Genomic DNA, 13,451 nt, shown 5'->3' on the forward strand with positions numbered 1-13,451 from the left:
ATCTGCATCCCATCTAATTTAGAGTTTCTTTTTTTTTTGCCAACTACGGAAAAAATTTCATAATCTTATTCCAGATTTATTTGAGGCGTCCAAACTTAATTTAATCTTACTTTTTAGTAAAACTGCTTAAAGGATATAATCCTTGTGATTCTTGATATAAATCCTATAAGGATATAATCCTTGTGATAATGATTCTTATGCAATAGAAAATCTCTGAAAGACGTCTCAAGTACACTACCGTCGTCTTCTTTTTCCAGTCCCTATGATTCTGCACTGTTCTTATCGATACTCACCATTGTAGTAGTAAATACCCGGCTGCATTTTTATGACATTTGTTATTTACCAAGTGACATATAGCGATCGCAATTTCTGTCTGTCTGTTGGTCTGTCTGTCTATCGGTCCCGGTTTTGCTAGTTAGGGCACTTCCAGATAAGCTACAACGATGAACGCTGGTAGGCGCATCAGAGACCGGACCAGTTAAATTAGAAATAGTCGCTTCCCCGATTTGACCATCTGGGGGGGGGGGGAGTGGAAGGAAGGTTAATTCGGAAAATTAGAAAAATGAGGTATTTTTAACTTACGAGAAGGTTATCGGATCTTAATGAAACTTGATATTTGGAAGTATCTCGTGTCTCAGAGCTCTTACTTTAAATCCCGATCAGATCCAGTGACACTGGGGGGTGTTGAAGGAGGAAACCGGAAATCTTGGAGAACGCTTAGAGTGGAGAGATTTGGATGAAACTTGGTAGGATGTATAAGCACAAGTCCTAGATACGTGATTGACATAACCAGGCCGGATCCACTCTTTTTGGGGAGTTGGGGGATTTCTAGTGCTTTAGCGAGTTTGGTGCTTCTGGATGTGCAAGGACGATTAAAATTCGTAGGCGTGTCAGGGACCTACACAAATTGACTTGATAACAGTCGTTTCCCCGATTTGACCATCTGGGGCGGATACTGGAGGGAGAGAAAATCGTGAAAAATGAGCTATGTTTATCTCATTAATGGGTGATCGGATCTTAATGAAACTTGATATATAGAAAGATGTCATGTCTCATATGCTTCATTTTCAATTCGGATTGGATCCGGGGACATTCCAGGGTGGAGGGAGGAAAGGGAAATCTTGGAAAAAGCTTAGAGTGGAGAGATGGGGATGAAACTTGATGGGAAGAATAAGCACAAGTTCTAGATACGTTACTGACATAACCGAACCAGACCCGTTCTCTTTGGGAGATTTGGGGGGATTTTTAGTGCTTTGGCGGGTTTGAGAATAAGTATAAGCTCTAGTTTAGCTTATTTGTCTCTTTTTACTTTCTCCCAATATATTCCAATCTACTTGCTAGCCCCACCATTAATCCAATATTTCCCTAAATACATAATTATCTAAAATAATACAATGGTATTGTCTAACAGGTATCCCAGATCTTAAACCACAAACCTGTTTTCTAAAAGTTCTCCTTTTCAAGGCCAAAAACTCCTTCTGAAATGCATCCAATTCACCTGAGAAATCTTTCCCCATTTGATTAACTGACAACTTGTGCTTCAATTCAAACAACAAAGGAATCCTCCACGGCGAAATTCCACTTGGATCACTAATCTGTTTATTTGCTCTTTCAGGCAAGGACTGCGATATCTGTACTCCACATTTATCATTTTCTTTGGTTTCCCCATCATCGACACATGAAATCTGATCTTCTTCTGTTACTGTCTCGAGGACATCATCATCAAAAACACTATCAAAACTATCAATATACGGAATACCCCGGGCTTCCATGGCATTCTTGCCACTCCACTATATTCATTTCATTTCCACGCAGCATAACACGAAATTCTTAACAGTGGTGCAATCGGGACAGGAAACTAGGATAAATGTCCAGGTAAAAATGTTGAAGTTGGTTTTAAACTACTTTCAAAACTTACATTTTTTATATTCTATTCGTGTCTACGTCTTTGTGTGAATACTAAAATATGAAGCTGGACTCTTATTAGGGATTCCAACTGAACTAACCAAATCTGTTGTTTTTCTTCTTTTTTTTCAACTTTTTGCACGCAATCGTGCTTCTTAATTTGCGTAATTATTTAAAAAAAATATTTTTCTCCATCATTGTACAATTGAGCAGAACATAATTTCCTCACGTTCAGTTTCGAGACTGTTCACTATGATTTATTTATTTTACCTAGAAATCATTCAATAAAATGATTTTTTTCGGTTACAATAGTTAATCTTAGAAAATTGGGAATTAGATAAGAATTTGTATTGCATTCAGCCGATTCACCATTAACTAATATATCCTAATGCTTTTGATTGATGAAAATAAAATAGTTTTGATGACTTAGAACGTGCCCAACAGCTCCTCGGTCTTGTTTCATCCTGGATGATATATTGGATTTTCGCTGGAATTTTTATTCAGACTAGGACAATTGGTTGGATAATCTGACGAATTTAGCTAATTGGATATCCAGTAAAAGTGTAGGATATTGTGCTGGATCATAGGCAGCTCAATAGCGCTCCCTAAGTAAAGAGCGATGTGGTCAATATGTATTATTTTTTTATGTTTATTTTTATTTTTTTTGTATAGAAAGCTTTTTGTATAGAGTTTTCGAGGAAACTTAGAAAAAAGCTCACTCGGTTAGAACAGCTAATGCCTTTTTTAATAGTCGACAGTGATTGATGGGCAACAAGCGCCCACCCCCCCCCACCCAAACCCTACGCCCACCATTTCCCCAAACACATCCAATCAAAATTTTGAGACCTGTTTTGTTCAGCATAGTTTAAAGGTCCAAAAATTATATGTTTGAGGATGACAACCCTTCCATCCCTCAGGGCGAGGGGTCAAAAGGGTTGTAAGTTACCCTGTGGTGCATATAATTTTTTTTTATAGAAAGTATGGTCGTATAAACTTCGAAAGGGGCTCATTTGCTGGAAATTGAAAGTCCTAGTGCCTGTTTAAATAGTCAAAAGTGATTGGAGGGCAACCATGCCCTTCATTTCCCCAAAAACGTCCAATTAAAATTTTTAAATAGTCATTTTGTTCAGCTCAGTTGAAGGACCACTACGTCCTTGATGATGACAACGCCCCCGCCCCTCTCCACAACCCTAATGGCAAGGGTTGTAAGTTTTACACCGGGGCATATAAGGTTTTTATTAACAGGGTGGTCGTATAAACTTCGAAAGGGGCTCTGTAGATCGGAAATCAGAAGTTCTAGTGGCTTTTTCTCAGAGTCAAAGTGATCGGAAGACAAATATCCCCCCTCACGTCCTCTTTTCCCCAAATGCATCTGATAGAAATTTTGAGACAGTCATTTTATTCAAAATAGTTTCGAGATCATGAAACAAGGCCTTCAGGATTAAAACAACCCCTCAGAACCCGAGGGCAAGGGTTGTAAGTTATGTCCCGGGGGCATATGAGGTTTTTACGGAAGGGTAGTTGTATAAACTTTAGAGGAGGCTCTTTTAATTGGAAATTGGAAGTTCTAGTTCCCTTATAAGAGCCAAAGGGATGGAGGGCAACTATCCTCCCCCAAAAAATTCTTTTTTTCCGAAAACACATCTGATTAAAATTGTGAGACGGCCGTCTTATTCAAAATAGTCAAGAGAACATATAACCATGTCTCCAGGGTTGACGCAACCCACCAGATTCCTGGGGCAAAGGTAATTCATTATACCCTGGGGACATATAAGGGTTTGATGGGACGGGTGGTCATGTAAACTTCGTATGGGACAGTTGACTGGAAATAGAATTTATAGCCCCCTTTTAAGAGTCAAAAGTGATTTGAAGGCAACCAGAACCCCTCCGCACGCCAATCATTTCCCAGAAAACATCCAGTCAAGATCTTTAGACATCTGTTTTCTTCGGTATTGTTGAAAGGTCCAGTAATCATTTAAGGATATCGACCCCCCAAAGCCCTCAGTGCAAGGGCAGTAAGTTAGGCAATTCGTTCATTGTTTACACGTAGCATATGTTACTAGCTTTCCATAAAGATTATCATTACTTTCTAAAAATACAAAGTGCATTCAGGCGAGCCTTTCAGAGAACGTTGAAGGGAGCATTGAACTATATCAAAATACGATATGTGTAAACGGGTTGCAGGACTTAACTCAGGAGTGACTGAGTATATTAGTTTTGAACTTTAAGGAAATGATAAGGGAGATGAAAAATTGAACAAAAAGATGATATCTGCAGGCTACTACTCCTAGTACAACTACTACCACTACTACTGCTATCCCTGCCACTACATATGGCATATGTTACTGAGTTCCCATAAAGAATATTATTATTTTCCAAAAAGAGAAAGGGCATTCAGGTGAGCCTTTTAGAGAATGTTGAAGGGACTGTTGAACTAAATCAAAACATGTTATGTGTATACGAGTTGTCAAAAGGACTTAACTCAGGAATGAGTGAGTATATTAATTTGGAACTTTCAGGAAATGATAATGGAGATGACTAATTGACCGAAAAGATAATATTTGCACGCTATTACTACTGCTACTACTACCACTACATATAGCATATGTTATTGACCTTCCATATAAACTATTATTACTTTCCAAAAAGACAAAGGGCATTTAAGTGATCCTTTCAGAGAATGTTGAAGGGAGTTTAGAACTAAATCAAAACAAGGTATGTGTATACGGGTTGTCAAAAGAACTTAACCCTTGAAAAGGAGTTTTTCATGGGGGAAGGAATTTTTCGAGGGAAATTTTAAGCGGAGCGGGAGGAGGAATGTTCCGGAAAAACGACGGAAATTAAGTCGAAAAAATTTGTTTTCAACTGAACGCAAGGAGCAACATTAAAACTTAAAATGAACGAAAATTATTCCGTATATGAAGGGTACTGCCCCTTCCCCAGACCTGACTCGTGACACTAGGTTTTTAGTGCTTTAAGAATGCTTCTTATTCCATGTAAACGGCCCTTGTGTTTCAGCAGTCGTTTTTACAGAATTGGGAGAAAAAGTTAAGTTTTAGCGTAAAGAGCGAATGTTAAAGGACCGGCAGTCTTCCTTTGATACGAAATAATTTCTGTTCGTTTTAAAATTAAGTGCTGCTCTTTACTTTCAGTTGAAAACTTATTTCATATTATTCAATAGCATAAAAAGAATGAAATATTTGACCTAAAAACTTGGCCAGAAGAAACATGCATTTTGCTGGACAGGAGGCCCAGAAATCAGCCAAAAAAACTTTTTGGCCCCGACCAGTTTGAAACTTACGGTCACAGGTAAACTCTTTAGGCCAAGAGCAACCTTGCTTAGAGCAACCGTTATAATTTATGAACAAAATTATTTGGGGATAGGAATTCCCCAAGTTTTTTGTCAAAAAAGGGAAAAGAATTTTTTCGATCGGCTTAAAACGCACGTCCTTAAGTCCTTGGGCTAAGGGGACCACATTTCAGAGAAGAAATTAGAAAAAATAATGGTTCCCCCGAAGACCGGGACTCACAAAAGGCCAAGGAACTATTATTCTGGGCGACACGGAACTTATTAGTCCATGGACCAACGGGAATCTAATATAAAAAACAAATTTAGTTTGGAGGCAGGACCCTGCCCGATCACAGGGCCCAAAAGGGGCCAACTTTTTCCTGTCGACTTGTTGTTTATATCCTTAAAGTGGTTGGGCCGCAGAAAGCTATGCCAGCTTTGCCTCTCACAGAGACTGTCTGTCTTGGCTTTACTCTAATTAGGCTTTCAAGTCTCTGATCATTTTGACCAAGTTTTTTACTTGGACTAAACCAGACTCAAGGGCTCCAATAGGATAAACATTGACTAAAAAATTAGTTCCCCTAAAAGGGCCCGGAGCAGAGCTAAAAATTCTTCTGAAGTAATGGGCAGGGTCCCTCAAATATGGGCCCAAGAAGTATCTAAAAATCTTTTATTTCCGATTGGCTTGAAACTTTCAAGACTCGTTGTTTGGACTAAGAGGACGAAACGTTTGGTTGGGAAGGATATGAGTGTTAGGAGCCCCATAAACAGTTCAAGAAACTGGTTTTCCCTGATCAGCATGAAAATTTCCGCCATAAATCCCAGGGTCAAGGAGAACCTAATGTAAAAAAAACGCTAGGGGACACAGTCCCCCAATATACGATCCAATAAAAGCTCAATTTTTGTTTCTGGTCGCTTCAAAACTTATATCCTGAAATTCCTTGAATCAAGAGAAGCTCAATGCACAAGAAAAAAAAATAGTCAAAAAGGGCCAGCAAAACTATTTTTTCCGAACGGCTCGAAATTTTTGTATATTTTTCTGAGAAGAGACTCTGACATTTTTTGCTATACTTTTTTGGAACATACATCATGGTTAACTGTTTCCCCTCCACTGTTTCTGTTTGATTTCAAACATTCACGACACAATTGAAAAGGTAAGTAGGCTAATCCACTGAACTGTCTTTAAGAAGTAGATGAAGTTAATTCATCAGAGCATCTGAAAACTACCCACCCAAAACTGCTATCAGAAATAAATAAAAAAGATTTAAGAGATCTATTTTAGACATTTCTATCACACTCCCTAATCAAAACTGAACTATTATTCTTTATCATAACAACGACGGCCATAAAAGTAAAAGATAGAAAAAAGCTGGCATAATTGTTGTATGTCAACTTCTGTGGCTTAACGCTAAGTCACGTGATATTAAATTGCCTGTAAACGTCAGTAAACATTGTTTAGACAATGACTAACAAGACTCACTTGGCTAGAATTTATTAAAGTCAAGTAGAAAAGTCGAAATAGTTTGGGTATAAATAACAATATTTGGAGCTTCCAACAAAAAACAACAGGTTATAATTTGCATTAGGCAATATAGTGCTTTGAAAACTTTAAGTAAAAGGTTCCAAAACAAAATTATTTTGAAAATCATAAAAGAAAAGAAAGAAAAAAAAATCAGTCGACACATTGGCTTTGAGAAGTACAACATGATGGTTCGGTAAATGCAAAGAACAATAAACAAAACCAAGGACAAGTGGACAGAATTCAATCTATTAGTTGAAAATTTTAATTCAAAAAAATAATTGAAAATCTATTAATTGAAAACTTCTATAATTGAAAACTAGAGCTCAAAATGATAATCAGACATTCTCATAACACCAGAGCAACTACTCAAATATTTTTACCTGAGTGTCAGCTAGAAATTAGTTATTACCCGCAATAGAAAGTATCAGATCCAAGTTAAACTGGGGCATCGACAGGCCTACTTTAAAATCTGGGCCTAAGTAAGCCCTCATAACTGCTAACATAAAACTACAATAGATTATGCGAAACTTACGTTTCTTGGAACCAACTCCTTGTCGTGTAACTAATGGACCAACACGAAGTAATAACTTTGGTCGCTGGCATTCTGAGACACAATTAAGACTTGGAGACTTTCGAGAGGAACGTGAATAAGAGATGGTAGAGATTTCGAAATCCCATGGCTTTTGCCAACTTAAAATTTCCAATCTAAACTCCATTTGAACAAATTACAAGTAGACAAACTGTCACATCAAAAAAAAAGAAAGTAGCCAAGAAACTTTTACAGCTTTCAAAACAGTTCAGAATTCGAGATGTGGCTAACCTGTTTCTCTGGATGCTTGAATTACGCACGGTTATCTTAGTTTTGACAACTTTTGTCTTAATGCCACCACGCTCAAGATCTTGTATCGCGAACATGAAACAATAAACGGGTTTTCATGGTTTTTATACCAGACAATATTAGCTTCGGCTCCGTGGAAAACTACATTGTAGCTATATTTTAATCAACTATTTAGTTGGTATTTTGGTTAGGTTAGATAAGGTTAGTCTAGGCTACGTATTTGGTATAATACGGTCTGGGTGGCCCCCCTTCCATAATTCTTTGTTGTAGTTTTCATAATTTTGTTGATGAAGTATTATATTTTCATCATGTTTTGCTTTATTTCATTAACATTAATCAAACTTCACTTTTCGACGGAACTTGAGTGTGGTGGTTATAAGACACAAGTACCAGATTTTTGTTTTTTTGCAAAAACTAAGTTCCAGCTGTGGGGCAAACTGGGGTCTGGGGTAGGGGGGTAAACTGCAGTCTGGAGGATAGTTTCCACCTCCCCTGCCTCATAGCAAATTACACCCCAGGTTAACAATTTATAGAAAATGCAGAAATCAGCGATACTGCTATGTTTTTCCATTGAAGATGCCTGCACGTATTTCCCCAACAAATTGCACAAATAGGTATGGTCGTCCAATAGCCGAACTATGTATGTTCGAATCTGAGGTTTTGAGAAATAGCGAGTTTCAAGTTGGAAGGTTATTTTGGTGAACTACTCCTTTTTTACTTTGAGGTATTTTCTTCTAAAGAGGTTCTTCTTTTTACTTTGAATTTTTTTTCTTCTAAAAGAAATGCCATTATGCAAATATTCACACATTGATACAAAATTACATCCTATCAAATCTGTTTTTCCCCGATCCAAGATATTATCCAAAATATTAAGTTGATTAGGTAAAGCAAAGGGTGACAAATGTAGCCCCAACATAGAGGTAAATATTTCACACCAAACAACGTAACATAGAGGCGATAAAGTTAAACTTATATTCCTGACAATAATAAACCCTCACTAGGGCTTCAAACAAGCAATTCATATGTTACTTTCTGCTTACTTTTACAAACTTACACTAGATTTCTTTATACTATAGGGCAGCTCCACCACTTGGGATAGCTTTGACAGTGGTGTGCTCAGGGGCGTCGCTTGGGAAGGGAAGGGGAGGCAGTCCCCCTCCAATAATGTAGAGAAAAATTATTATATAGCTCATGCTCCTTGAGTATCTAGTTATGGACCCCTCTTGCCCCCTCCAATGAAAATGCCGTAGATTCGCCCCTGGGTGTACTTAAAGTACCTACTCCGTTCACTTTCTAACTAGAAATACTTTCTTAGTATGACACACTGAAAATTACTATTCTTTGTTACAAATCATATAATTTTTCTACATCAACTTCCTGAGAGGGTGTAAAGAGGGAGGGTTTAAATAGATTAGGTTGGAGGAGGAGCGTGCGTAGCTGTGTTGGCATCAGGCGGCTTGGTGCTGCAGTGAGTTATTATTAGTAGTAGTAGTAGTAGTAGTAGTAGTAGTAGTAGTAGTAGTAGTAGTAGTAGTAGTATTAGTAGTAGTAGTAGGAGTAATTACACCATAAAATATTTCGTATATACCTATATACCACCCCAATCTATTATGGTGTACACTAAAACTTCGTATAAAACTCCCCCAATTTCATATACATAACTTCAGCGCTGTTAGTACTGTCCTCTTCACCTTCAAGAAAACTCTGTTGTAATTGCAACATACTTCTCGTCATGGTCCCCTTCTTTCAAAAAACCCTTTTTCATGGCACATGACCAGGAGTAATGTGCCCAAGAATTAAGCATGAATTCTTCAGTTTCCGAGCTTTTCTCTAGGCTTACAGACACGTGTTCTCTGTTACCCAATTAAATAAAAAAAAAAAGTTTGTTTTAACTGTAAGTAAGGAGCTATATTAAGACTTAAAACGAACAGAAATTACTCCGTATATGAAAGGGGCTGTACCCTCCGCAACGCCTCGCTCTTTACACTAAATTTTGACTCTGTCACAACTCTACTTTTTTAAAACAATAAAAAAAATTAGCGTAAAGAGCAAGGTGTTGCGGAGGGGACAACCCCTTTCATATACGGAGTAATTGTGTTGCGAGAGCAACACTTTGGTTTTGTCCCGTTTTTTTTTCTATGTGTCCGATCTCGGCTTATTCCTGGAAACTGGTAAGGGTCTAACCTTTGCGGTTTTTATGGAATGTGTGAACCTCAGAACGGATGGATGAATATGACATTACATTTTGGAAAGCTCCGCAGAACTCTTGCCTGGGGCCAAATTGGATGGTTTTTGCTTGTCCACGAGCCAGAACCTATGGTGTGCGAAGTGAAGTGGAGTTATATAGCCTATGTCAGAGAGAAGTATCTGAAGTGGTGCAGCCAAGCTTTCGTTTCATCAAACCATGTTTATGCTTTCGAGTGGAAAGCTCCGTTCTAGCAGGGAAGCAGGCAGGCATTACTTTCAAATTGAAGAATGACTAAAATCTATAGGTGTTAAATATATGCGGAAGTTACCCGGCCCCACAGCCAATATATCTTCGTTGAGTGATAAATACAAAAAAATTACAGAAACAAAAATGTGGCATTTTCCCACGGGTCCGAAAGTGCTGCCATCTATCGTTTCTATCCATTTCTGTTCGTGATTTCAGCTGAGTTTATCATTAGGTTTTTCGGACTTGGGATTGCGGTACAGAAATGGTATCAGATGTGCCTAAAAAACTTTAAAAGTTTTCTCATTGCTAAAGAACTTGAGCTTATCCTTTGGTCCTTTCTAAGTAGTGACCTTAGAAAAATGGCCTACGGCAAAAAAAAAATAAACTTTTGAACTAATACAGATATGATTTTTTTTTCGACGGCAACTGATAGCTCTTGATGAGCTGATTAAAGTGTATGACATCCATTTTTTGGTATAAAGATTCTTTCATCAGGTATACCAGTTTGAAAGTTTCAAGGGGTTGACAACTTCAGTAGTAAGGTACACACTGAAACGAAATCTAGGCCGATACAAATTGTGAGACATATAGAGGAGTTGTAAGCTACAGTTAGCTGTTAGGTAATAATCACCTTAGGCAATGAGGGGTTAGCAACTTTTGCTAGTTGGTGAATCTACTATTTGTTTCCAGTGTATTTGATGGTAAAACCAATTTGGTTCCAATGGTAAGACATGTAGGGGACTTGTAAGTAATAATCTGCTGTTAGGCCACAATCAACTTCAGCGACGAGGGGTTTGCAACTATGCTAGTTGGTGTACCCATTTATTTGTTTCCGGTGAACTTGATGCCTATCACGGGAGAGGGACTTATAAGTAAGAATCGGTTCACTTTGGGCGAGAAACGGCTGTTAGCTCATAATCATCTTCGGCAATGAGGGGTTTGTCATTTTTACTAGTTGGTGTACCTATTATTTGTTTCCGGTGTATTTGATGGTTAAACCAATTTGGTTCCAGTGGTAAGACATATAGGGGACTTGTAAGTAATAATCGGGTGTTGGGCTACAATCATTTTCAGCGATGAGGGGTATGCAACTTTTGCTAGTTGGTGTACCCATTTATTAGTTTCCGGTAAACTTGATGTCTATCACGGGACAGGGACTTGTAAGTAAGAATCTTTTCACTTTGGGCTAGAAATTTGTGCAAATTGGTGCACATTGTACTCGATCCCTTTAAATCTGACAGAATTAAGTGTTTACGCAACGGGTACAAACGATAACGTAAAACAATGAGGTAGTTTCGCAATAATTAGTGTCACCTATGGTATTTTAATCCTGAAAAGTAACGGATAGCTTTATAATACCAATTAGATTGTATAAGATATTGTTCCAAGTTTTCATCCGTCACGATGTCTACGATTGAAAAGGATAAAGTTCAACTGGCTGCAAAGTCAATTTGGTCCCTTCTTTCGATATTATTTTGTAGTTGTTGTTTTTTCAACGCTGAGGAATAGCCTTTGGTCATGTGATAACTGATTGCGTTCTTGTTTGAACATTCCGTTTTAAAAACTTCGATAGGCTGACAACTTCATCATGTAACCGATAATGAAGAAACAAGCACAAACGAGAATGTAAAATAATGAGATAGTTTCGTAATAATTAATAGAACGTTATCTATGGTATTTTGATCCTGAAAAGTTAGGGATAGCTTTATTATACCAACTAGATTATATGAGATATTGTTCCGAGTTCTCATCCTTCACGATGTCTACGATTGAAAAGGATAAAGTTCAACTGGCTGCAAAGTCAATTTAGTCCCTTCTTTCAATACTATTTTGCTGTTATTTTTTCAACACTGAGGAATAGCCTTTGATCATGTGATTACAGATCGATAGCGAAGAAACAAAACCAAAGTGTTGCTCTGGCAACACTTCAGCCGGCGAAGCCGGACAAAGGTTGTCGCAACACTTCACGTTGCCCGGGCAACGTAGGTCTGGTTTCTGTTCGTTTTAAGTTTTAATATCGCTCCTTACTTACAGTTAAAAAAAACTTGTTTTTTTATTAATTTCTGATCATTTTTGAATAAATACATGTTTTGATTTTGACTCACCGAACATGAATAATTAAAACGAAATCTACATATTAATTTTTTTTCTGCTAAATGTCTTTCTCGCAGTTTCGATCGGATGATTTTGATAAAAAAAGAGGTGGAGGAGGAGGCCTAGTTGCCCTCCAATTTTTGGGTATTTAAAAATGCAACTAGATTTTTTTATTTTTTGTACGAACGTTTTTGTTAGTAATAAACATACGTACCTTACGAATTAACTTACGTAACGAACTTCTATATTTGTGTATGTTTATTACGTATATGAGGGGGGTTGACCCCTCGTCAATCCCTCGTTCTTTACACTATAGCTTGAATTTTATCCCAAGTCTTTAAGAAGCCGTAGAATAAATAACTGAAAATACTAAAAATACTTTAGTGTAAAGAGCAAGGTATTGTGGAGAAAACGAACCCCCTTATAAACGTGATATTTTATGTTCGTTTTAAGTTTTAATGCTACTCATTACTTCCCGGAGAAAAAAAAATTAGTTTCTCATTGTGTTTTTTTCCTAATGCTAGAAAATCCTGCGCCCCCTTCATCGAAGCTCTTTTCCTTCATGATAAATTCCTCCATGGAAAGATCCTCCAACGTAACCTCCTCCCCCAACCCACTCCCACCCCAACGCGAAAAAGTCACCCGAAAAACGTCTACACTTCATAATACACTTCATAATAACCACTACTATATGTAGACGATGGTCAAAGTTTGTAACTTGCAGCCCCTCCCCCGGGGACTGTGAGAGATTAAGTCGTCCCCAAAGACATAGATATTGGGTTTTCGACTAGGCTGAACAGAATGGCTATCTGAAAATTGTGATCCGGTGACTTTGGGCCCTCTCGCAACATTCTAGGACCACTGGGTCGATACGATCACCCCTGAAAAAAAAAACAAAAAAACAGCACGCATCCATGATCTGGCTTCTGGCAAAAAATACAAAATTCCACATTTTTGGAAATAGGAGGTTGAAACTTTAACAGTAAAGTTCACTGATACGCTGAATCTGATGGTGTGATTTTCGTTAAGATCCTATGATTTTTAGGGTTTTTTTCCCGTTTTCTAAAATATATGCATCAAAACTTTTGATGCATAAGACTGAACTTGCTGAAACTTATATATTTAAAATCAGTATAAAAATGTGATTCTTTGGAAGTAACAAATAATATGCATCAAAACTTTTGATGCATAAGACTGAACTTGCTGAAACTTATATATTTAAAATTAGTATAAAAATGTGATTCTTTGGATGTAACTATTGGTATCAAAATTCCGTTTTTTAGAGCTTCGGTTACTATTGAGCCGGGTCGCTCCTTACTACAGTTCGTTACCACGAACTGTTTGATCAAAGAGAGATTCTTTATTTAAG

General features: G+C 37.6%; 1 protein-coding gene across 4 annotated transcripts in view; it reads right to left on the reverse strand.

The window, feature by feature from the left end:
* Positions 1-13,451, reverse strand: part of LOC136033827 (5'-AMP-activated protein kinase subunit gamma-1-like) — a 188,252-nt gene that overhangs the window by 98,359 nt on the left and 76,442 nt on the right. Inside the window, exon 1 of one of the 4 annotated variants that reach the window (XM_065714764.1) lies at positions 7,249-7,268. The exons of 2 other annotated variants lie outside the window; for them this stretch is intronic. Coding sequence is in view for 1 of the 2 variants with exons in the window: in XM_065714760.1 (XP_065570832.1) it covers positions 1,437-1,772 (336 nt within the window). In the remaining variant the exon portion in view is untranslated. Of the gene's footprint in view, positions 1-1,436; positions 1,854-7,248; positions 7,269-13,451 lie in introns of those variants that run through there. One more of the 4 variants, XM_065714760.1, reaches the window with a different exon arrangement.

Source organism: Artemia franciscana, chromosome 12 (genome assembly GCF_032884065.1).
Source record: "Artemia franciscana chromosome 12, ASM3288406v1, whole genome shotgun sequence".
NCBI classification, from domain to species: Eukaryota; Metazoa; Arthropoda; class Branchiopoda; order Anostraca; family Artemiidae; genus Artemia; species Artemia franciscana.